Raw genomic sequence first — 25,841 nt, 5'->3', positions numbered from 1 at the left:
CCCCATCATTCTCCAACCTCCCCAACAAATACCTGGAACGAGGCCATCTCTCTTCAGCCCACTGTGATCCGGCCTCCGCCCCCATCCACTCTTGAAACTCTGGCCAAAGTTCCCAACTGCCGGACTCCTAATCCACTGGACCCTAACCCGTTCTCCTTTCAGCTGACTCCTTCGTGTGCCAGGAGCTCTGCCTGGCCTTGCTCTTCCGCTGTCCACCCTGAAGGCTCCAGCCAGACTTCCTTCCTCTCCAGCCCATCCTCTCTCCCTGGCGATCTTGCCAAGGATCCCTTTCACCCATAAGCCCTGGGGTGATGACACCTTCAGCTTCAGGCTGATTCAACATGGCCTCCTGGATATCCCAGGGCCCCAGACACCCAACACGGGACACCCAATCTCCCCTCTGAAAATCTGTGGCTCCTGCTGTGTCCTGTCCCCATGACCATCCACCTACCCAGGCAGCCAGGTGAGAAACCTTGTGCCATCCAAGACCACTCCGTCCTCCCCACTTCCCACCCAGCCCCCATCTTGAGGGTTCTACCTCCAAAGTCCCATGGAAATCTGTGTCAACCTGTCCCTGGCGGCTCTGCCAGTGTGGACATGCCCCCTCCCCAGGGGCTGCACATGGGTTTCTATCAGCTGCTGCCTGCTCACCTGGCCCCCCCACCCCCCACACTGTAGTGAGAGCAATCTCTACCCTGCAAGGCAGCTTGCCCCTCTATCCACTCAATCAGCAAGAGTTTGGTGAACACCGGCAATGAACAAAAAGAACCGAGGTCCCTGTCTTGAGAGTTTATGGCCTGGTAAGAGGAATGGACATGAAATAAACAAAGCTTCGGTCACTGAGAGGGAACTGGGAAGAACAGGATGCTCCTTCCAGCCCTTCGGGGGAAAGTCCAGATTCCAGGGGTGGCTCACTGATTTCTCCCTCGCCACTTTCGGTCACAGCAGAGACAGAACCTACTAAACTCCTCCTTGCCTCTCGCCTAACTCCTCCTCATCCTGCAGGGCCAGTGAGGCGTCCTTCCTCCGGGAGGCCGGCCAGCCCTGCCTTAGTCTGGGGTGAGGCTACTCTTGTGTTCCAGGAGCCTTATGCCCCAGCATAGCTCTTACCACACCATGCTTACTGTCTTTTCCCACTCGTCAGTGAGCTCAGCGTGGGCAGCCGTGAGCATGCTGTCCCTTGTTTGTCCCTGTGTCCCCAGTACCTCCATGCTTTCGAGTACCAGGAGTACTTGAAAAACATTTGCCAAGTCAATGAACGAACAAATGAATGGGTGGACAAAGAATGCGTGCTTTATCAAGGTACTCCTTAACATGAATTTAAACCTGGGAGAATGAGAGTCAAGGGCCTGGGCTAGGCCACACCCAGCCCTGCCCTGCCCTTTGACCTGCAGGCCAAGGTGGCCCACAAGGAACCATCGGGCCTCTGAGGATGGAGGAACGTCCAGCTTAGGAGGACGAGCCTGACTAAGACGGACCCACGGGCACTGTTTTCCCTAGAAGGCCTCTGGCATTCCGGGGCGGGGCGCGGGACAGGACGTGATTAAGCTGTGCAATAAACAGGGTGTCAGAGGGTCTCCTCCTGGGGACAGCATGCCTGCCTGCCGCACTCCTTTCCTGAGGGGTGACCTCAGCCTACAGACATGACCTAACAGGCATACCTGGGGTGTGCAACTGGGGGTGGGGGACAGGATGGGGAGCCAGGCTGGCTGCTGGCTGCACCTTCCACCAGGTAGGAGGGCACGCCAAGCCGCAGTGCCCGCACAGCCCCTGGACAGCGCAGGCGTCCCAAAGGGTCGTGGGATGACCACGGCTGACCCAACTCCAGGAGCATTCTGGCCCCGGGCTATACTCCGGGGGAGCCACCTGGTCCCCCACACATATTAGAGAAGGGGCTGGGTTTTGGGGCTCTCCAAATATGGCTTCTCAGCAGCAACCCAATTTTCCGGATCACTGAGCCTGTCCCAGGCTCTGCCGGCAGACTCTCCAGGGCAGGGCAGCCTGGCATCTGACCTTCTCCCTTGTTCATTCCCACAGGCACGCACAGTCCTGACTTGGGGGAGGGAAACGGGATTTGTTACCATCTCTGACATATGCAGACAGGCTGGTTTGCAGTCAGAGAGGCTTGGGCAAGGGGAGGGGCGCTTCTCAGTGGCATGCCTGGGCTCTCCAATCTGAGTGACACTGGAGAAGGCAGGGGCACTTCAGGGTCTGCGGTTGCTGGGACCCTGGGGGTCCCAGGAACACTATGTGCTGCACAGGGCTGACACACAGCAAGTGCACGCTGACCAGCAGTGCTGCTCTAGGCCACCGCCTTCCATGGGGCCACAGAGGTGGTGGCTGAATGGACCCCTTCCTGGATGTCCCAGCCCTGGCCAACTCCATCACCACCCACCTCAGTGCGAGTCTCCACCCTGAAAGCAGGGACCCAGAAGAGACCTGTTCTTTCCACTGTCAATCTCCCTGCAGGTCTCCAGGAGGGGTAGGCAGAGGGAGGTCCCCCCAGCACTGTGGGTTCTCTCCTATGGCAGAGGCCAGACCACAAAGCCACAGGGGCACCCTGCCCTCCGCCTCACCCACCTACCTCTGTGGAGGGGCCTTGGGCGGGGGACTTCCTGGGCCAGGCAGGGGACTGATGCACAGAGGCCACGGCACAAGGACTGCCAACTGTCTTCTGGGTGTGGCCTCCCACACTCCTGGCCCCAGACTGTTTGCACAATTTCCTCTCCAGAGGCAGGTGGTGACAAGTCAGCCCCAACCAAGCCCAACTCTGCCCCCCACCAAACAAAGAGGGGAGAGGGGTGAGGGCCGTGTGCCAGCAGTTGTGGAGGCAGTCTGGCTTCCCCTCGGTGGGCCACTGCCACCACCACATAATTTCGTTCTTGGTGGACCCAGACTGGAGCTGCGGCCCCAAATCTGGTCCAGGACAATCCTGCTAGCTCCTGGCTGAGTACCGCCTCCCCTGACCCTGCTGACAGAGACAGAAGGAGAAAATCACAGGCCTTGGGTCTCCTGCCCACGCACACTCATGCCTACGAGAAACCCACACGAGGGCACCTTGGGGACAGACCCCGCCTGACCACACAATCCCTCCTGGGAGGAGAACTCTGTCCTGTTCTGTGGTGGAGACAGGCTCTCAACCCCAGACATCTGATCTGGCAGGTCTGGAGTGGGGGTGGGGAAGCCTGAAATTTTAAACGCTCCTCCCAGGCAGTTTTGGGAAGCACAGGTGAGGGTCTGAGACACGGGACCTCCCAAGCACCCCACCAGGGGCCACGACTAGCCCGCCCGCCAGCCCCCATATGGAGCTAGGGCGGGGCCACTCACCCGGTTGGCCGTGACGGCCAGGTTCTGGAGGTTCTGCAGGAGGCCAATGTCGGCGGGGAGGAAGGTCAGGTTGTTGTGGCTGAGGTCCAGGTAACGCAGCTTGCGGCAGTAGAAGAGCTGTGGGGGGATCTTCTCAATCTTGTTGCGGTTCAGGTAGAGGCGCTCGAGGTTGGTGAGGTTGCCAATCTGGATGGGGATGTAGGCGATGTGGTTGTACCACAGCTTAAGGCAGGTGAGGCGGTGCAGGTGCTGGAAGCTGATGATCTCCTCGATGGTCTTTAGGTTGTTGTCCTTCAGGTCGATCTCCTGCAGGTTGTGGAGGCTGAAGATGGAGTGGGGGATGCGCTCCAGGTCGCAGCGGATCAGCTCCAGCTCCGTCAGGTTCACCATCTTCTTGAGGCTGTTGAGGACGATGAGCTTGGTGCCCTCGTTGTTGATGGACAGCTTCTGCAGGTGCACGCCCACGTCCGTGACCACCTGCGGCAGCTTGCTCAGGTTGCTCTTGAGCCGCAGCACCTTGAGGCGCTTGAGCTCGCGCAGCCCATCGATGACAATGTAGCGATTGTTCTCCGCACTCAGGTTGCCCGTCAGGTGCAGCTCCTCCAGCGTCTTCAGGCTGTAGATCCACAGCGGGATCTCTTTGATGTCCGTGAACTTGATGTGCAGGGCCCTCAGGTTCTCACGCAGGAAGGCCAGGGCCGGTGCCTCGATCTTGGCCGCCGTGTGGTACAGCCACAGCTCCTGGAGGCCCGTGAGCTGGGCGATGCTGGGCGGGATGGTCACGTCCGGGATGAGCTCCAGCTTCAGCACCTCCAGCTCCACCAGGTCAAACACGGTGTCGGGGATGCCGCTGAGCATGAACAGGTGCAGCTCCAGCTTGTCCTGCGCGTTCTTGGTGAGCCGCTGCCTCAGCTTGTCCAGCGTCCACTCGTTGTTGAGGTTCAGCTGCCGCAGCTTGTTCTCACTCACCTCTGACAGAAAGACAGCAAAGCGCTTCGAGTAGAGTGGGTCGTACTGGTCGATGAGGTGGAGCATGAAGGCGAAGTCATTCTTGACGTCGGGGATGTCGCTGTAGCTGCTCTCCTCGCGGATGGACTCGAAGGAGTACTTCTTGAGGGAGCGGCGCAGCATCCACCACAGCGTGTACATGCAGATGAGGCCGTAGAAGATGACCAGGCTGATGTAAAAGGACGCCAGGATCTTGAAAAGCGTGGCCAGGGGGTGGGCACACCGGTAAGTGCGGTAGCCCGTCAAGCTCTCGATGTCCACGGTGCAGTCCACGTCGAACTTGATGTTGTGCACGTAGTAGACGGTGTAGCAGATGATGAGGATGAACTTGATCACCTTGATAATGGTCTGCCGCATGTAGAGGCGGTACACGATGTCCCCCTCCTCCACGTGGGTCCGGAACTTCTTCACCTTCTCAAACAGTGCCTTGGCCTGCTCCCCCTCCTTCTTGTCCAGCACGCCTGTCTCTGAGCGGTCCACAATGCCCTGCTCAATCCGAGACTTGGTCCTCTGCAGCATGGGCACAGTGGCCTCCACATCCTCGCTGACGGTTGACGACTTCTTGTCCATGGAGCCGTTCATCTTGCTAAAGGCTGGCTTGGGGTCGCTCTCCTCCACCACCGTCTCCGACAGGGCCCGCGTGGTCCACGGCGAGTCGAAGCACTTGAGCAGTATAGACACAAAGTGCTCCAGCTTCGAGCTGGTGCGCGGGAACTTGAACCAGAAGTTGCTGCAGGCCAGGAAGATGAGTGTGTGCAGCAGCACCAGGTAGGGGAAGTACTTGGCAAACCAGTGCAGGCGGTTCTCATAGCACACGGCGTCCACGTAGTTGTACTGGTGCCGGTCCAAGTCATACCTGATGCCGGTGGGGCCCGTGTCAGGGATCGGCAGGAGAGTCGAGTTGGGGTAGGAGGGCTCCGGGCCAGAGGCCACCCAGCCCCGAAAAGAGTCGTTGCAGGAGTCCTTGGTGACCCACTTGCAAGGCAGGCAGATCATCTTGTCCTGGGTGACCTGCAGCGTGCCCCCAAAGACCGCAATCATCAGCATGACGATGGAGATGTAGTCGGTGAACACGTCCCACCACGGCTTCAGGATCCGGTACGCCGGCTGCGTGTCCGCAAAGTAGCGGAGCTCTGTCACTGGAATCATGGTTCCACCTAAAAGGGTCCATGTGAGGGAGTTACTGCAGGTGGCCTGGCTCCCTGGGACCCCGGGGTCAGGGGAGGGAGATGATGGGCCTGTTGTCCAGAATCCCACCTCGAGTTAGCTGGGGGTCAGAGCCTTGCCGTTCACAGGGCGGCCCGCGGATGAGCCTTTCTCCAGAAGCCATTCGGTCACCAGACGGCTGGGAAACCACCGTGGGGAAGGCAGGCAGCCCCCCACAGCACCCCCCCAGTAAACAGCAAGGAAGACCGAACACTGAGACCAGGACCCGCGCTGGCAGATGGCTAATTGGCCCTCACAGGAGCCCCCCTGCATTCCAGTAAGAACATTGTGGAATTCCCAGCTGGATCCCATCCTCTTACTGATCAGACTGACTAGAGGGCCTTGTTGAAAACCCCCAGTTCACTAGGAACCAGCTGCCATGAGCCAGCAACCTGAAGAGATTTCTGCAAAGCACAAGAAAAGCCAAACGGAGAAAAGAGGCTCAAGGTGAACTCCTTTCTGTAAACCAAACAAGGACGTTAGAAAACTCCTCTGTGTGCGTGTGGTTATGTCCATACAGGATCCTGGGAGTCCTGGGGGACCAGAGGACACACACCCAGTAGGTGCACCCAAAGAAGAGCTTCTGGGGGGTGGGGACAAGAGAACTGGAGCGTGCTCTGCCGGAAGCAGGACGAAACAAGTGCAACTGTGCATTTGTGTAAGGTTATCTCTGGCTGTGTCCATCCACGTGAGTATATAAAGAAAGCAGAAGCAGCCGCAGCAGGATCTCGCCCTGAAGAGTCCAACTCGACAGGTCTCAGGTAAAGCCAGGAATCTGCTTTTGTAATACGAGACTTCGGTGACAGCAATGATTGGCCAAATTTGGGAAACACTAGATGAGAAGCCACATTCAGGAAACCCAGCCAGTGGCGCGTAGGAGGTGTGCTCCACAACACGCACGGGTAAGGAACCTCACCCGTGGTCGCTCTGCCAAGGTACGTGGCTCCTGTAACGGGCAGTAAAGGCTAACAGGACAAAAAGGGGCCGGGTGCTCGCAGGAGAACGCCTGGGAGGAATAAACAGTGTAAGGACAGAAATGAAACTTCCTGTAAAAAGACCATCCAGGGTTACCCACTGTTAGCTTTTCTTTTCTTTAAAACTGATTTCAGAGGGGGAGAGGAAGAGAGACAGAGACAGAAACATCGATTTCTTGTTCTACTTATTTACACACTCATTGGTTGCTTCTTGGACGCGCCCTGACCAGCGATCGAACCCACAACTTTGGCGTATCAGGATGGTGCTGTAGCCAACTGAGCTACCTGGCCAGGGCCTGTTACCTTTTTAATGAGTAATAACCTTGTCCTCTCTATGTGTATTTAAAAAAATAAAATTGATTTTATGTTATACCCTATTTTTAAATCTACACTTTAAACCAAAGTTTAAATACCCATTTTTTTATTTTAGTATTTTATTTATTTTTAGAGAGGGAGAGAAACATCCATGTGTAAGAGAAACATCACTATGTGGTTGCTTCTCACACACTCCCAACTAGGACCTGGCCCACAAGCCAGGCATGTGCCTTTACTGGGAATAGAACTGGCGACCTCAGTGGATAAGGCCAGAGCCCAATCCACTGAGCCACACTAGCCAGGGCTAAATACCTGTGTTTTAACAAACGGGTCTAGCCCTGCATGGTGAACCAAAGGGCAGCTGGTTTGATTCCTGGCTGGGACACGTACCTGGGTTGCGAGCCAGGTCCCCAGTAGGGGGTATGTGAGAAGCAACCACACATTGATGTTTCTCTCCTTCTCTTTCTGCCTCCATTCCCCTCACTCCAAAAATAAATGAATAAAATCTTTAAAAAAATACAAATGGGTCTGTTTCTCTCGGGAGAAGAACAAGGGTGCCCAGCTTATGGAATGAGGCCATCTTATTTTGACTACTGATAATATAAATAATGACAACAGTAATGGATGCTTCGTAAGACTGGGCCTCCTGTCCTAGGGTGCACTGGGATGGGTGGGGAGGACAGGAGGGACCCAAACCAGGACCCTGTGAAGGAATCAGGGCACTGAGATGGCTGTGCGCCAGGCGCTGAGCGGGCCTTACCACGGGGTCCCTCTCACGGAACCCCTTCGATGTCCGAATGTGGGGCCTACCTTCAGCCCCGCTCCACAGGTGGGGGACTCAGGTCCAGAGAGGTAGAGTCCCTCTCACAACCCACAACCCTGCCTGGGTCCTCACCGCTGCGTGGCCTCTTCCCCACCTGCCTGCTCAGAGGCCCCGACACCAGGGGTAGAGACTAAGCGCAGCAGTGCAGCCTCCCCGCCCCCGGGGTGCCCGGGGCTCAGGTCGCCACAAGGCCAGCAGCCGCCAGCACTGCCCTGGTGAGGCTAGCAGGCCCAGGGCGGGGCAGGGGGCAGAGGGTGCCCCACAGGAAAGGAAGGCCCAGGCCCTCTAACAACCTGGCTCTCACGCCACCCACACTCCCAGGAAAGTAGCACTCCAGGGGAGCCTGCTGGATCAAGCAGCAGGCCTCCAGCTGAGAGACCCCTGAACGTTCAAGACACGGGGACATTCATCCCTCCCTTCCTGGCTCCCTGAGTCCACAGTTGCTGGGGATGGGCAGGAAGAAGAGACCAAGAAGAGAGCGCCTGAGAGCCTGCAACAGCCTGCCCTGGAAAACCCAGAATGAGTGGGTCATGGCAGGTTGCCAGGTGTCGGGGGTGGAGGCCGTTTATGACCAGGCAGGATGTGGTTGCAGCCTCACTGTTTCAGAGGGAGAATGGGCGTGTCAGGAGCCCAGAGAACACCCAGCCGCACACCGTGAGGAGGTGTCTCTGGGCCCCCACACCCCGGGCTCTGCACATGCAGCCTTCCTGACTCCTGGTTCTGAGCTGCGAACTGGTCACAGCTCTGTTCGAGGTAAGGGAGCCTGAGGCTCAGAGAGGCAGGAAACAGCCCAGGCTATTCTGCCCCAGCACACGGCCTCTGACCGGCTCACATACACACCCGACACCCGGTCTCAAAGCACACCCTGCACTCTGCCCAGCCTTTGGTTCGGGCCTGTGGGGGCAATTAAGGTGACGAAGGTGTGTCCCCCACTTCAGGGGCCTCTCCACCCCGTGTGAGTGTGTAGAAAAGGTGGGACAGACAGCAGAGTGCCCAAACGACTGAGCCCGGTGTGCGGAGAGGGGCGGCTATGGCTACAGCAGGAGATGGGTGCCAACTTCGTGCTGGAAAGGGCTTCAAGGAGGTGGGGCTCAGACAAGCTCCCCACCGGCCCGCAGCCTCAGGTCCTACACAAGGGGCAGGACACCTCACGGAGCTACTGGGAAGAGACCATGGAATGTCATGCATTTACAGAGCTGAGTGCAGAATGGGGCGGGCGGGCAGTCAGTTTTGGCTGGTATCAACTCTCTTAGACCTTCTCCTCACCTGGGAGACGACCAGAAGCTCCTTGAGGACAGGAGTTTTCAGCCGGAGTAGGTGCTCTGTAAATTCAGAGGGTCTCGAGAGATCCCCTGAGAGGGGGATAGGGCCAGAGTGGGTGCAGAGAACGGCACAGGCTTTGAAGTGTGGCAGGGAGAGGCGGCCTCAGTCCCAGGCAGACTGGGGCTGGCTAGCTGGGCTGCAGGACGGGGGAGGAAGCAGCCTGCCCCGAGGGCCATGGATCCCTCACAGGCAGGGAGCTCAGGGCAGCCACCTGCCCCAGGAGCTGGGCCACTCGAGGCCTCCACACCCAGTCAGAGCAGCTCCACACACCCAGACTGACGGCTGAGGCCAAGGCCAGGAGCTTCCCGAGCCCAGGAGGGGCATGCTGTTTCGGTGCCCCTTCTTTTCTCAAAAACGTTATTATAGTAAAATGCATTACAACATAGAATTTACCACCTTCAACATTTTTAGGTGCACAATCTGGGGGCATCAAGCACACCCCTGCTGCTGTGCGACGCCCCCCACCCTCCGCTCCAGCATGCTCGTCATCTTGCAGAACCAAGACTCTGTCCCCATTTGACACTAACCCCTGTCCCCTAGCCCCTGGCAACCACCATCCCACTTTCTGTTTCTGTCAACGCGACAACTCTAGAGACCGCATGTCCATGGGATGGCACACTCTTTGTCCTTTCGTGTCTGGTGCATTTCACTTAACACAACACCCTCGGCTTCATTCGTGCTGGAGCGTGCACCAGCACTGCCTTCCTGTTCGGGCTGAATAGCATTCCTCATGACCACTTTATAGACAGGGAGACTGAAGCGCAGGGAGAGAACTGACATGCCAACTTCACACGCCTGTGAGTGACACCGGATCAGTGACACCGGATCTCCTCTCGGGGCCCTTCAGACGGGGCAGACCCCACCTGACAGCTGCCCCAGGGGTACATGGGGCCATTCATTCCCTGCCTGCACTTAGCCTCCTAGCAGCAGTGTGGAAATGGCGCCCGTGCCAGGGCCTCAGCTTCCCTGTCTGGACGGGAGCAGAGAATCTGTCACGGACGGGTCCATATTTTGTAAAAGACGGTCAAGGTACTAAGGGGTGTGTGATCACAGAACACAGAACTCCTAGAAATGTAAGAGGAAGACAATCCAACAGGAGAAAAAGCGGCCAAATATATGAACAGACAACTCAAAGGGAAAAAATGCAAGCGGAAATTAATGTATGAAATAGTTTTTTAGAAAGGATGTATTGATTTTTTATATATGTATTTTATTGATTATGCCATTACAGCTGTCCCATTTCCCCCACTTCATTCCCCTCCACCCTGCACCCCCATCCACACTCTCCTTTAGTTCATGTCCATGTGTCATAAGTTCTTTAGTTTCTATATTTGCTATACTATTCTTGCCCTCCCTCTATTTTCTCCCTACTGTCTATGCTACTTATTCTCTGTACCTTTTCCCCCTCTCTCCTCCTCCCACTCCCCTGTTGCTATCCCTCCATATGATTTCCATTTCTGTGGTTCTGTTCCTGTTCTAGTTGTTTGCTTAATTTGCTTTTGTTTTAGGTGTGTGAGTTGCTGTCTTTTTACTGTTCACATTTTTTATCTTCTTTTTCTTAGATAAGTCCCTTTAACATTTCATATAATAAGGGCTTGGTGATGATGAACTCCTTGAATTTGACCTTATATGAGAAGCATTTTATCTGCCCTTCCATTCTATTTTTTTAATATATTTTATTGATTATACCATTACAGTTGTTCTATTCCCCCCCTTCATTCCCCTCCACCCGCACACTCCCTCCCCCACCATTCTCCCCCTTTTAGTTTATAACCACGTGTCTCAAGTTCTTTAGATTCTATATTTCCCCCACTATTCTCGCCCTCCCCCCTATCTATTTTCTACCTACTATCTATGCTATTTTCTGTGCCTTCTCCCCCCTTCTCCTCCTCCCACTCCCCTGTTTCTAACCCTCCATGTGTTCTTCATTTCTATGGTTCCACTCCTGATCTAGCTGTCCTCTTGGTTTGCTTTTGTTTTAGGTGTGGTTGTTAATAACTGTGTGTTTGCTGTCCTTTCACTGTTCATATTTTTCATCTTCTTTTTCTTATATAAGTCCCTTTAGCATTTCATATAATAAGGGCTTGGTGATGATGAACTCCTTGAACTTGACCTTATCTGAGAAGCACTTTATCTGTCCTTCCATTCTAAATGAAAGTTTTGCTGGATAAAGCAATCTTGGCTGTAGGTCTTTGGATTTCATGACTTGGAATACTTCTTTCCAGCCCCTTCTTGCCTGTAAGGTCTCTTTTGAGAAATCCGCTGACAGTCTGATGGGTACTCCTTTGTAGGTGACTGTCCCCTTATCCCTTGCTGCTTCTAGGATTCTCTCCTTCATTTTAGTCTTGGCTAATGTAATTATGATGTGCCTTGGTGTGTTCCTTCTTGGGTCCAACTTCTTTGGGACTCTCTGAGCTTCCTGGATTTCCTGGAAGTCTATTTCCTTTGCCAGACTGGGGAAGTTCTCCTTTATTATTTGTTCAAATAAGTTTTCCACTCGTGGCTGTTTCTTTCCCCCTTCTGGTACCCCTATAATCCGGATGTTGGAATGTTTAAAGATGTCCTGGAGGTTCCTAAGCCTCTCCTCATTGTTTTGAATTCTCATTTCTTCATTCCTTTCTGGTCGGATGTTTCGTTCTTCCTTCTGGTCCATTCCATTGATTTGAGTCCCAGTTTCCTTTCCATCGCTATTGGTTTCCTGGACATCTCCCTTCATTTCAATTAGTTTAGCCTTCATATGTTCCTCTAATTTGTGACTGTACTCTACCAATTCTGTGAGCATCCTGATAAATAGTGTCTTAAATTGGGCTTCTGAGAGGCTGGCAATCTGTTGGTCCCTTAGAGTTATTGGCTCTGGGACTTTGAGTTCTTCTTGTACCATCTTTTGGGCTGTTCGTGCCTGTTAAGTAGCAGGATCGGAGCCCTAGGTTTTCACCAGAGCAGGGCAACTGAGTCGCTGGGTTGTGACGTTGAATGTGGGGGCGGGGTCAAAAAGGGACAATGGCTTCCCTCCGCCGCCTGCTGCCGCGACCCCCACCAGCACCGCAGCCACCACCGTCACCAGGCCCACGCGCCTCGCTCCATTGCACGCGAGTGTGTCACCGCTGTCAGCCCTCCACCACTGGGTTTGCCCCCTGGGGCCTGCGTGGTCCATCTCACTGCGCACGAATGTGCGACCTTGGTCAGTCTGCCCCGCACCCCGACTAGTTCCGGGCTGCCTGCGCTCCGAGGTCTGTCCTGCCCGACCCAGCTCCGCTGCTGGCTCCACCTCTCTTACCGTCCTCGTTGAACGGTTCGTAGCTGTCGGACTTCCGTATAATTCCGTTTTCTGGCCTCTGGGTGTGTCTAAGTTCTCCAAAACTTTTGTTGTATCCAAACTTGGTTGTGGGAGAAGGCACAGTGTTTCCACCTATGCCTCCATCTTGGCGGAAGTCCTGCCCTTCCATTCTAAATGAAAGCTTTGCTGGATAAAGCAATCTTGGATGTAGGTCCTTGCATTTCATGACTTGGAATACTTCTTTCCAGCCCCTTCTTGCCTGTAAGGTCTCTTTTGAGAAATCCGCTGACTGATGAGAACTCCTCTGTAGGTGACTGTCCCCTCATCTCTTGCTGCTTCTAGAATTTTCTCCTTCGTTTTAATCTTGGATAATGTAATTATGATGTGCCTTGGTGTGTTCCTCCTTGGGTCCAACTTCTTTGGAATTCTCTGAGCTTCCTGGAAGTCTATTTGCTTTGCCAGATTGGGGAAATTCTCTTTTATTATTTGTTCAAATAAATGTTCCACTTGGTGCTCTTCTTCTTCCCCTTCTGGTACCCCTATAATTTGGATGTTGGAACATTTAAAGACATCCTGGAGGTTCCTAAGCCTCTCCTGATTTTTTTGAATTCTTGTTTCTTCATTCTTTTTTGTTTGGTTGTTTCTTTATTCCTTCTGGTCCACTCCATGGATTTGAGTCCCAGTTTTCTTCCCATCACTCTTGGATCCATGTGCATTTTCCATCATTTCACTTAGTGTAGCCTTCATTTTTTCATCTAATTTGCAACCAAAATCAACCAATTCTGTGAGCATCCGGATCATCAGTGTTCTGTTTCATTGCCAGTTTTTTGCCTGGTTTATCTGTGCGCAAATGTGTGTCGGCAGTCAGCTGGCTGCCTCGTGCGCCTCAGTGGGTCTGCTCGTTGCCTCCCTGCGCCTAGGGTCTATCAGCCACCACTTTTTCCTGCCGTGACCCCTCTCCACCAGCTGCCGACTTCACCCCTCTTACTGGTCTGGATGAATGGCTGTCGGACTTCTGTACGGTTCAATTTTCTGTCTGTTCTGGTTGGGGTTTTTTTTTGTTTCTAAATTTTTGTTGTCCCTAATTTTGGTTGCGCGAGGAGGCACAGTGTGTCCACCTATGCCTCCATCTTGGCCAGAAGTCCTGTATGAAGTAATTCTTAATCTCATTACTACTCAGGGAAGGCAAAGTAAAACAATCAGATGCCGTTTCACGCCCCTGCCATTGGCAACAATGCTGAATTCCCAGGAACGGGTCAGGGTGCACACACCCTACAATCCAGCAGTTTCTCTGAGTCACAGACCTGAGAGCGTCACTACACACACACGCACACACACGTGAAGCCATGGGCAGGGACACTCACTTAAGAGTCGTTCCTAACAGCAAAAATTCAGCTAAACGTCATCGAGGGGAGGGATAAACTGCTCTCATCATACAGTGAAAGAGGACAGCAAAGACAGTGGATGAACTACAGGTACGTGGATAGACCTCAAAAACGATGCTGAACTCCACCGCGGCCGGTGGCTCGGTTGGTGAGAGCACCACCCCCATAGACTAAGGCTGCAGATTTGACACCCAGTCAGGGCACATACAACAACTGCATAAATAAGGGGGACAACAAACCAACGTTTCTCTTTCTCTCACGCAAATCAATAAATTAAAAACAAAACAAAACAAAAAAACCCCAGCCCTGGCCAGTGTGGCTTAGGGGACTGAGGGCTGGCCTAGGAACCAAAGGGTCGCCAGTTTGATTCCCAGTTGTGACACATGCCTGGGTTGCAGGCCAGGTCCCGGGTGAGGGGTGCGGGAGAGGCAACCATACATTGACATTTCTCTCTCTCACTTGCTTTCCCTCTCTAAAATAAATAAATAAAATCTTTTTAAAAATGTTAAGAACAAGTATAGAGTAATACACTGATTATGTAAGGTTTTCTATAACACATATGAGGGGGGATTCAATAATGAGGCTTATGGCCTGGAGGGCAGGCCCCCTGAATTCAGGCTTCCCCTACTGGGTGGGTGTTCCAGGAACCTGTCTGTATCAGTGTACCAGCTGGCGTTGTTGTGGGAGGCTGTGTTCTGCTTCAGCGAATTTTTCTTTGTAGTCTCTTTCAATGCATTTGCCAGTTTCACAGCGGGTGTTACAGGCGCACCTGCCCACACCAGGCTGAATGTTCAGCAGCTTTTGACCAAAAACATCATGACCCCCATGCCCCACCCTAATCTTGCTCTCAAGCAACTTTTTTCTGTTTCCTTGGATGTAAAAAGGCCTTAAAGGGAAACATTTCACTGATGTGGAAAAGGTGAAACAGAAAATGGCAGAAGCACTAAAAGACATCAAAATCTACAAGTTCAAAAACTGCTTGAGCAGTGGAAAAATGTCTCAATAGGTGTACTCTATCAGGTGAAGAGTATTTTGAAGGTGACTGAAGTTTAAATATGTAAGAATAAATACACAATTTTTACAAGTAAATCCCAGGTTTTTTGGTCCCCTTCATGTGTGCTCGTGTGTGCAAGTATACAAACACGCATGAAGGCCCTAGAATCAAGGTGATAATTTCACTTTGTGGGGGTTGAAAGCAAATAGGATTGAAAAAAGAGACTTCATTGTGCCTGAAATAATTTGAGAGGAAATCAGGAGCAATTACTGCAAAAACTAAGGTTTGACAAAGCGAAGTCCTGGATACTAAGATATTTGCTTGATTTTATACTTTCCTGTGTGTTTAAACTATTTCATACAAAATTTACCGGAACAATGACCCTGGCTGGCCGTCTGGTCCTCACACCTGCCAGGCTCAGCTGGAGGCAGCAGCAACTGGACCCCGTTGCCAGGGCAGCAGATTCAGCTCCTTCTTCCGACTGGCCTGCTACTCACTGGCACAGCAGCACCTGTGGTCTCTGAGGATCCTACAGGTGCAGTGTCACCCCTTCCTGATCCTGCCCTGCCCCCAGGGAGATGTGGAAGTGGGTAGGGTGCAGCCAGACCCTTCCCACAGTGCTGCTGACACAGGTGGGGGGAAGTGGGCCCTGGCTCCTGTGGCAAGGCTGGAGCATCCCTATTCCTGGGAGCCGGATAAGCAACCCAGAGGTCCCAATCCTCCCCTTGGTGGCAGACAGATCTCAGGGAGTGCAAAGGACACAAACTTCAGAGTCGGGAGACACAGATTCAAATTCAGCTCTACCGTGAAATGATTCCATGGCCCCAGGCAAAGTATTTAGCTCAAGCCCTTCTTTTTGCAACTTTAAAATAAGCGGTCCCACAGACCGCTGCCCTGCCGGGTGGCTCAGTTGGTTGGATGGTGTTCCGTACACCAAAAGGTTGCATGTTCAATCCCCAATCAGGGCACACACCTGGGTTGAGGGTTCTATACCTGGTCGGGGCATGTACAGGAGGCAACTGATCAATGCTTTTCTCTCATATCAGTATTTTTCTCTTTCTCTAAAACTGGGTGAAGATTAAAAAAGAATACGACCTACCTCTGAGATCTGTATGCACTGACCCAAAAGATGTCCAAGTGATAATAAACTAATAAAGTAATAAAAAGGAAATGCTGATGAGAACAAAAATTTATGATCAGTGAGAGAAGCCAGTGACGAAAGGACAAACCCTGTACAATGCCACCGCCATGAGGGCTCCAGAGCAGTCGGAGTCGTAGGGACAGAGAGTGAAACAGGGGTGTGGCGGGGGGGGGGTGCTGCTGGGGGTGCTGCTGCAGGGGGAGGGGTGCGGGGGAGCGGGTCTTCAACAGGGACCGAGTTTCAGTTTGGGAAGGTGGAAAGAGTTCTGGAGGCGGACAGTGGTGATGGTTGTGTGATGCAAATGTGACAATGCCACTGAACTGTATACTTAAAAATGGTTAAGATGAGCCCTGGCTGGTGTAGCTCAGTGGATTGAGCTCGGGCCTGTGAACCAGAGGATCGAAGTTCGATTCCCAGTCAGGGCACATGCCTGGGTTGCAGGCCAGTTCCCAGCAGGGGACGCATGAGAGGCAACCATACATTGATATTTCTCTCCCTCTCTCTTTCCCTTCCCTTCTAAAGATAAATAAAATCTAAAAAATAAAAAATAAAATTATTTTAAAAAATGGTTAAGATGATAAATTTCATGATTTACACACACACGTACGTGTGTGGTGTGTGTGCTTCTTAAATCCCGACCTGAGGATACATTTTTCTCCCGTTGGCAGTAAAGGGAGGAGGGGACAGAGAGCGAGAAACATCGATGGGCAGCCTTCCTCATGCCCCCGACTGGGGTTTGAACCCGTGATCTGGGTGTGTGCCCTGACTGGGAATCAAACCTGCAGCCCTGCAGGGTGTGGGACGACACTCCAACCAACTGATGCACCCAACCAAGGCATGTGCTACACATATTTTACCGCAATAAAATAGAATTAGGAAAAAGTGTAAAATCCCATTCTTGTCTTAAAATATTGTATCAGTAACAGATTCATTACTGTATGCATAGAAAAGCCTAGAAATTATACACAGAACTATATGCAGTTAAATTTAGAGGGATGGATTTAGAGGGTGGTTCTTCTATTATTTAATTTTGGTCCTTTCATAAGCCGGAAAAAATATTTGGGAAAAACGCCGCAGGTCTCCCTCACTGTGTGGATTCTGAGGATCGTCGGAGCTTATAAGAAGCGCCTGCCGTCCACTACGTCAGAGGAAGGCCAGCTCGCTCCCACCTGCCTGCCAGGATAGCAAGGCACTTCAGAGGCGCAGCCTGCACTGCAGGGAAGCGGTGGCTCAGGGCGGGCGAGCTCAGACCCACAGCTTTTTCTCTTTGCACCTCAGTTTCCTCACCTGTCAAAGGGGAGTATCACAGTAGCTGTCTCAGAGGCTTCCTGTGAGAATTAAAAAGGAGACCATGTATATGGTGGCAGCCTGGTCTGGCACAGAGGAAGGCACGCCACAGTCACAGCCCAGCTGCCACGGCACAGAACCCTCCCGGAATTCAGTGGGGGGACACCCAGGTGAGGGCTGAGCTGAAAGCACAAACTCCTACAGCCCAGACCAGACACCCAGAGGGCCCCAGAATCTCCAGGACTCATAGAGCCATGAACTTCTGGAGCCCCTCCTGGCTCAGGACTCCTGGAAAGGATGGGGGTCCAGCATTCTGCCCCCATGGCTTTCAAGCCTGGTCCCTGTCATTGACTCCCTCCCGAAGCTTCTTACAAAGAAATGACGCGCTGCCTGCCTAGTCCCAGAGGAAGACCACCCAACAAGCTCCAGCCCCATTGCAGCCTACAGAGATTTGGCTGCCACACCTGAGCCGTGGTGGCAGGCAAGGCAGCCGGTAAACAGGGCATAGAGAGCCTTTTTGTTGAAGCCCAAACAGAGAGGCTGGGAAACCTTCCCAGGCAGGAGGGAAGGGGATTGGCTGGCATCAACACTCTCCCAGGAAAGGGGGCAGGGCCATTCCAGCAAAGCCCCAGGAAGACACTGGGTCGCTGGCCTTGTCCCAGGAGGCTCTGAGCCTGTGAATCTGCTCCTCGGTCAGCACCCCCAGGTTTCCTTTGGTCCCAGAACCGGGAGGGAGAGGATATGACCAGATACGGCCAAGTCCCACAGTGCACACAGCCCCCGCCCCAGTGCAGGGCACTGCCCTCCAGGCCCCCACACCCAGTTGGGATGAGTCAGCGGCTGAGGGCTGGGGGCACTGCCTGGCCTGGCACTCTTCCCTCAGAGAAGGGCACACCCTCACTTCCCAGGGAAAGGAAAAGGGGAGGCGGTCTGGGCCAGAGTGGGGAGGGGAATGAGTTTCAGTTCCAAACTGCTTTCACATTTGGGAGGGCCTCCCAAACAGGCCTGTCTTTCTACAAACTTGTAAGGGCAGGGCCTGCCTTTGAGGTAAAGGGTGACAGGTAAGGGGCGCCCACCTCGGACCTGCCCCACTGTGAGCCCAGCACACAGAAGCAGGAGGCCAGGCTGGAGGTGAGGGCTTCCCCTACCCCCCCCCCCCCCCCCCCCCGTTACTATCATCCCACCCAGCACTTCCTGCGCCTCACTTCCCAATCTCCAAGCAAACCACTAAGATGGCTCTGGTGTGTGACCTCAGGAAAGTCACTTCGTCCCCCGGGGCTCTGGTTTCCTCATCTGTAAAATGGGCTGATGAGTCCATTCCTTGCAGGGTGGTGAGGAGGACTAAAGGAGGCAGGCCACAGAAACTCTTGGCCCAGTGCCTACCACACAGTGAGACTCCGTGACGTCAGCTTCTGTTACCACTGTGGTAAGTTTCAGCAGTCCCTTTAAAGGTCCGAAGTCTGAGGCCCAGAGAGGTTAAGTGACCTGCCCAGGGCCACAGAGTGAGATGGTGGGGAAGTCCACGCCAGGTCTGACTTTCCATTGTGCTAGTCTGCCTCAAAGGCAAGTTGGTCTCCTGGCCCAACCAGGCTCCCAGGCCCCTGAGATGCTTCCTGGGACAAGAGCCCCTTCTCCTGAGGGCCATGCAAATGTCTCTGCCGGGAACCCTAGCAGGCCACCGGCAGACGCGGCTGGGCCTCTCAGGTACAGCTCTACAGAAACCGTGGAGGGAAGCCCGGCTCTAGATTTAGGTCCAGAAGCCAGGTGTTGGGTCTGGGCCTCGGGGCAGAGAGGCCTTGGAGACAGGCTCTGAGCCGCTATAAATGCCAGCACTGCCTTCCAGACAGATTCTAAAACGAGAGCAGGAACACCCAAGGGTGGCTGAGATCTCTGGGAAATGGGACTGCGGGGGGCCCGGCCATAGGTGAGATGCCAGCGGCCTGGCTCTCCCGGCTAGAGGGGCTGCTGAGCCGGGGCGCCAGCTGGGAGACATGAAGGACAGGATTCCCTCAAGGCCCCGCCCCTGGGCACACCGACTCCATCAGAGGGCCGGAGTTTGGCAGTGGTGCCTCTGAGAATGTCCAGGTGGCACGTGAGAGCTGTGGAATTTTACAGCCGCCTTTACTGTGGTGCAACGTTACCCCAGGCATGAGGCACTGCAGGCATCTACTTAGTCGTAAGGTGTTTAGCCCTCAAGAGATGCTTAAATGTAGAACTTGTTACAAATGCAGTAGAAACGCATCGGGGGACACAGCATGGGATGTCGTGACTGGGAGTAAAAGTTATTCTAGAAACCTGAACCCCATGCATCCTTGATGAAAGGTTCAATGCACCCCCACCCCCACCCCCAGCTACTGGCAGGTCACTAAAACCCCCGGTACCAAGGGGAACTCAGCTGGCTTCTACAGCAAGGGTGTCAGTTCTGGTAGCAGAGAGACTCGTCACCAGAGATGGGGACCAGAGCTGAAAGAGTCACCCCAGCCAGTGCTTCCTGGCGTGGCCTGCACACCACCGGCTTCACAATGGGCTGGGGAGTCTTCAAAGTGCAGAGTCCTGGGCCCAGCCCCAGACTCTCACTGGGCATCTGTGGTGGTGGGCTCAGGAAAAACAGCATTTCCGACAAGCCCCCAGGTGACTCTGAAGCACCCCCAAGCCCCAGCACCTAGAGAAAAAGAAAAGTGGAAGGTGGGGAGAAAGCACAGGCTGCCAAGGCAAAGAGAACCGGTTTGAATACTGACTTTTCCACTAAGCCGAGTTTGGGCAAGAGCCCTCATCCCTCCAAGTCTTGGTCTGCTGGCCTGTGAATGGTGAAACCACCTCGCACAGGTGCTTGCAGCAGGTAAGGTAGCTGATGTATGCAATGACCTAGCACAGTGCCCAGCACTCAGCCCACGGCCCCTGAGGATGACCACTGGACCCGAAGGCCCTGCTGCTGGAAGGAGGGAGCGGGCAGAGAGGCCAGCTCCGGGGGCTCTCTGCCAGGAGCGTCTCCAAAAGGACAGAGACTCCAGGGAAAGAACGAGAGGGAGAGACAGGGGAGGGGGAGAGGGTCAGGCCAGGGAGCCTGAGAGCCCCGCCAGGTGAGGGAGACTTCTCGGCTCAGACCTCACCCCCAGCACCATCCTGCCAAACCACTCTCCCATTTCCACAAAACCAGGCTGCCACAAGGGAGACCCTGAGACCCTGGAACCCACCCTGAGGTCGTTTGTGTCCTGACAGAGCATCTTTGGACCCAGGCCACAGGGCGGCCCCTCCACCTTCTTGCCTGACTGCCCACCCTGGAGACTAAAACCCAAAGGAAGCGTTGCAAGGGAATGAGGGCTGAGGTTTCTGCCAGGGACCACCAGGGCAAACCGAGTCAGGACCAGACTCAGGCACACGTAACAACTCGTGTGTGTCACCTCAACCTCCCAACTGTCCCCTGCCTCAGGCAGACAGGGAGGCCGGAACCTGGAGGCCAAACCTCCCAGGCCTGCCCGCGCCATTCCCTCCACGCCGTCCCTGGCACGGAGGAGGAATTCTGATCCCAGATAAGTAGGACCTGCTGCTTCCTGCTCGTCTCGTAGGCCAGAGACTTCAGCTAGGGCCTCCCCTCTCTCTGTAGGACAGAGTTGCTCAGAGCCAACAGGAAACTCCTGCAGGGCAGGGCCCAGAGTTGCTACCCTTGTCCCAATAAACAGGAGAGTCAACGAAATCACACACCAGGCATTTCCCACCCCCTCCGCTGCTGCAAAAGCCCCAACTCACTGCTTGAAACCCCTACAGTGAGGGAAGGGAGCACTGAGGGGGAGACCAGAGTGCAGACATTCCCATGGGAACGCATGCTCAGACTCCCCCTGCCTGGGAGAGAGGTCCAGGAGTGACCACTAAAGAAGAGCGAGTGAGCTGGGGCCAGCAGCTGTACAGACTTGCTTTCGGACGAAGGAGCAAACAGTAACAATACGTACGTGAGGAAGAATACACCCCACCCGACTCACATGGCTGGAGGGGGGTTACAGGGGACTTTCACTTTCTACGTGAGGTTAAAACCAAAACATCATACAAACATAATGAACATGCAAGTGTGCTGGTAATTACAAAAAAATAGTAAGGTTACTACTTCTTTTCAAACCCAGGCTAGGAGGGGCCAGGCCTTCCTTAACAAAAAGCTGAGATGGGAGGTGAAGGCAGGGAGGCCTCAGGCACAAAGCAAAGGACCTTGGCCCAGGACTCCAGGCTCAGGTCCCGGTCCCATGTCCCAGGCTTCCTTCCTTATGAGTCTGGGTAAACTGCCTTCTCCCCTCAGCCTCGGTCTCCACATCGGTAAACGGGAGGAGGGCCATGGCCTGAGCTTCCCCAAATGACCAAGCGGGATCATCGATGAGGGTGTTTCCCAAATCACAGAGCTGCTACCANCAGGGAGGCCTCAGGCACAAAGCAAAGGACCTTGGCCCAGGACTCCAGGCTCAGGTCCCGGTCCCATGTCCCAGGCTTCCTTCCTTATGAGTCTGGGTAAACTGCCTTCTCCCCTCAGCCTCGGTCTCCACATCGGTAAACGGGAGGAGGGCCATGGCCTGAGCTTCCCCAAATGACCAGGCGGGATCATCAATGAGGGTGTTTCCCAAATCACAGAGCTGCTACCATTGGGGCTGCATTCTGGAAAACGACTCAGCCAGTGCCCCTCCCCACAACCAACTCGGGGGATGAGGTATGGATGTTGCCCTCTTTGGGCGACGAGGAAACCGAGGCTCACAGAGGTACAGTGACCAGTCCACAGTCACTCACGGGGAACGAGAGAACAAAGTGCCGGTCCTCACCAGCGCACCTCCTGCCTTTGGGGACTGTTTTCCAAAGTGTAGGCTGAGAAACCCCGTCCCCAAAGAGGCCCATCCGTGTGGGCCAGGAAGTGCGGGAAACGCGACTCTCCAGTCCCCCCAGAGGCTCGTCACTCTCGCCGCGAGGCACTCAAGGCCCTGAGAAGTCCTGCAGCAAGGACAAGGAGCTGCCGTTTCCCACTGGGGACACACCTGGGAAATGTGGCCACGAGACAGCATCCGCCACAACCCAGCCTGGCAGATCTGGACCGAAGGAGGAAAAGCAGAAGGTGGCAATGGACGTAACATTGGCATTTGAAGAGCACAGCAAACAGATGCTACTCAGCTGGCCACCGAGTTGGGAGGAGCAGGAAGAATTCTGTCCCCTCTGTCATCTGCCACCTCTGCCCTAGATGTCCTGGGGCCTATGGGCAGAAGAGCAAGGACTGCAGAGACGGCGGAGACACTGCCCTTTGCTCCCTGGGCTGGGGAGGGCACCTGGGCAGAGGCCGTGGCTGGCCTGGAGGGAGAGGGACCCAGTCCTTACCCCGGGGACGGCTCTGCTATCTGCGTGCTGGCTGCCGGTGCTGAGGCTGGCCCGCTTCTGCCTGGGCAGGGTCCTGGCATTTCCTTCGTTCCATGAAGCTGCCTCCCTACGAGGAAGCGAGAGCTGCTGTCAGCAGGGATGTAAGTGACAATCAGAGTTACCTGCTGTGCCGCCAACGTTTTCGGAGTGCCTGCTTGGTGCCAGGCCCTCAGCTGGGTTCTGGGGTGACAACAGAGAATCAGGCAGTCTACTGGGGAGATGCCAAGTCAACAGTAACAACTGGCTCTTGAGAGCTCAGGGCTCCACTGCGGGGAACCCAGAAGCCATGGGACCATGGAAGAAACACTAGACCCACACTGCTGGCTGGAGTCAAGGAAGGCTCCCTAGAAAAGGTGTTACCTGAGTCGACTACTGAGGAAGAGTAGGAGTTGAAGAAAGAGCATTCCAGGCAGGGAGGGAAAACACATGTTTGCGTGGAGGGGAAAAAACGTGGCATCTAGAGAATGCTGCATGATTCAACCTGGCTAGATCCAGGGCTGGAGGTGGGCCGTGCATGGAGGGAGATGAGCTATTGTGGGGTGAGCCAGATCCAGGCAGAGATAAATCCTCAGCCCAGACACATAACTTTGACTCCAACACAAACCCCAACTATCATCTATTAGTCAAGAAGCATTTGGTGAGCATCTACTACCTGCCAGCACTCTGCTCAGAAATATCCACACGAGTGAGCAAGACAGGTTAGTCAGGTGGGGACAGAAGTGTACGCAGGCTACAACAAGGGTATGGGGAGCACCTAAATCAGCCAGGAGCTGGGCACGGCCCAGCCATCAGGGAAGGTCAGAGGATGAAGAGGAGTTAGCAGGAAGGAGGGGGAGGTGGGGAGGTGGGGAGGTGTGGAGTACAGGGGGACAAAAGAACTTGAAAGACTCTAGGAGGGCTCATGGAGGCTTTCAACCATTCATGCCACAAGCATCATTGCACCTGCTTGGAGCTCGGCGCTGTCCTGGAAGGAAGGAAGCAGAAGACGGTCTCCAGCTTCACAGGGAGACAGCAACCCAGGAATCCCACCCAGGGTGATGGCAACTAGGCAGAAAAGCACCCAGAGCTGTGAGGCCACAGGGGCCATCTAAGTCGGCCTCTACCCTGACCGCCCTCCTCTGCGAGGATGGGGACACCCAATAGTCAGTCCGGTCACCTGCCTGTGGCAGTTCCAGGACCAGAACTCTGGCCTCTGGACTCCTAGTGACTCTTCTCTCCTTCCTCTCCTAGGAAACACACAGTGACCAACCCCTACATGTTCACCTGGAGCTGATGCCTCTTTTCTCGGGGCTGCCTCTGTAATATTTCTATTATTAAGCTGTACAATGTCTTCCTGTCTGCCTCTCCTCCCAGACTGCAGCTCAGGAGGCCAGGAACTGTGTTCTCCCAGCACCATTCCCGAACCCGGCCAGGCACTTACTAAAGGAGGCCAAGTGAACAAATGAATGAGTCGGGGACAGAGAGAGTGCGCTGGGCTCTAGGGTTCCACATCCATCCCACCCAGCCCCTCATGAGGTCTTAGACTACTTGCCTGTGCCTCAGTGTCCCCATGTAAAAACGTGGAATCATCTGCACTCTCAGGAGTCAGGAATCAGGCTGATTCCTTCCCTCCTACAAGCAAGGGCCAGGCAAGGCCAGGCCAGGCCAAGAGCAACCAATGTCCAGCCATAACCCTGACTTCTGACCTACTTGGGGTAGCCCTCACGAGCCCCTCCGTGCAGCAAGGCCACACCAAGTCTGCGAAGGAAACCGTTTCCTCCTGGGCGTGCCCAAGGAGTGGAGTACAAAAGCATCTGGGTGAGTTCTGGCGGGGCCCTGCTCCATGTCCCATAGTCCCTGGAAGGCAGAGGGGCACTAGACCCAAACCCAGAGTCTCTGCACCTGGGAAGACAGGGAGGCAGAGGCCATGTTACTCATGCCCAGCACTTCTCCAAAAGCCAGTCCTCCAGTGTAAGGCATCTGCCCTTGCCCCTCCCTGGTGAGCCAGAGGAAGACTTGACCTTCATGAAGGCAACGCCAATGTGAATGAGCCACGGGCACTGCCCAGTCCCTCTGAACCAACTCCCACTCCTCCATGTTCTTCACAGGAAGGATCACCAACAGCACACCTCCCCTCTCTGCCTCCAGTCTGTCTGCTCCAGATACAGTCGGGCAGGGGTTACATGGACTCCTAGTGGAAAAGGTGGAACAGGCCCTCGGGAGGCTTCCAGCTTCTCCACGAATCCTTCTTCCACAATTTAGGCCCAAATCCCCTTTCCCTCCCCAAGCTCTCTCTCCCTCCTCATCCTCACACCTCATCCTCCACAGGCCTCCTGGGGTAAGGCAGGGAAGAGGAAGGTCAGGAGAATGTGGTCACCAAGGGACGGCCCCACCCTTTCAGTCAGGTCCCCACCAGGGGGAGGCTGTGGACATCCCCCAACCACCTCTGCTACTTTCCAAAAAAGGCAGCAGTTGCATCAGCTGAGAACTAGCCGGATCTTGGTCCACTCCCCTCCAGATCAAGGGGGAAGAAGGATTCAACTAAAGGAGCAGAATCATCATGAACCACAAGGATCCGGGGCTGTGTTCCTTCAGCCTGGGAGCCAACTCTGCCGGATCTCCAGTTCACCCATAGCGGTACCAGCCCAGCCCGGACCTAATCAGATCTGGCTCGAGGCCCCAGACCTAGTACCAGTCTTCTCGGGGACCCCAATCCTGATAGGCCCCAAGCGCCTAGCCAGGGACCCTACCCCCAAGTCAGGCACTTCTCCCGCCAGATCATTGGGGGGGGCGGGGGGGGCAAAGGGAAAAGGAAGGGTCAGGAGCCTAGAAGAAGGGAGCACGGGGAACCTTTGAAAATGAAAACGAGCTGGTAAAAAGAGAGCCCAGAGGTGGAAACTCTACGAAGGGGCAAGTGTGTGCAGAAGTGAGGATCTGGGGGAACCCTGGGGATGACAAGGAGACCTGGGGGAGCCGAGGCGGAAACTCCCAGTAGTAGAGCGCAGGGAGGCACGGGGTGCCAGGGAGGGGGCTCGCGCGCCGCGGCGCTGGAAGAGGGTGCGGTCCCAGAGACCCGAGGGAAGGGGGAGACCGGGCACAGGCAGAACTGAATTGCCGCGGGAGATCCCAGGGGGCCGGCCCTAGCGGGCTGGGCCAGAGCTGCCGGGACGCGCGGAGCTGGACAGCTGGACGGGGGCGTGCAGGAGTGGGTTTTGAGAGGTGACAGCTCGCGCCCCTTTCCCCACCCCACCCACTCACCTGGGCCCGCCGCGTCCGGCCGCCCAGCGGGCAGCCCCCGGGCCCCTGCCGCACAGTCCCGCCACCGGCCACTGCGCCCCTCCGGCGCCTCCTTTTGTTTGTCCCTCACTGCACCACTCAACCTTCTCCGCCCCGGAAGTGACGTCACCCCAAGGCGCGAAGGCG

The 25,841-nt window shown here is 54.8% G+C and overlaps 1 protein-coding gene across 3 annotated transcripts in view; it reads right to left on the bottom strand.

The window, feature by feature from the left end:
• Positions 1–25,841, bottom strand: part of LRRC8A (leucine rich repeat containing 8 VRAC subunit A) — a 31,108-nt gene that overhangs the window by 4,928 nt on the left and 339 nt on the right. The window contains exons 1-3 of one of the 3 annotated variants that reach the window (XM_037037007.1): positions 25,677–25,803; positions 22,401–22,506; positions 3,328–5,492 (exon numbers count right to left, since the gene is read on the bottom strand). In XM_037037007.1, the coding sequence (XP_036892902.1) occupies positions 3,328–5,484 (2,157 nt within the window). In that variant the 5' untranslated portion in view covers positions 5,485–5,492; positions 22,401–22,506; positions 25,677–25,803. Of the gene's footprint in view, positions 1–3,327; positions 5,493–22,066; positions 22,231–22,400; positions 22,507–25,676; positions 25,804–25,841 lie in introns of those variants that run through there. The other 2 variants (XM_037037008.1, XM_037037009.1) reach the window with 2 other exon arrangements.

This window comes from Sturnira hondurensis, unplaced genomic scaffold (assembly GCF_014824575.4).
Source record: "Sturnira hondurensis isolate 20B ecotype Veracruz unplaced genomic scaffold, ASM1482457v3 Scaffold0022908, whole genome shotgun sequence".
NCBI classification, from domain to species: domain Eukaryota; kingdom Metazoa; phylum Chordata; class Mammalia; order Chiroptera; family Phyllostomidae; genus Sturnira; species Sturnira hondurensis.
The sequence above is the reverse complement of the archived record's forward strand: the minus strand, read 5'-3'. Positions and strand labels throughout refer to the sequence as shown.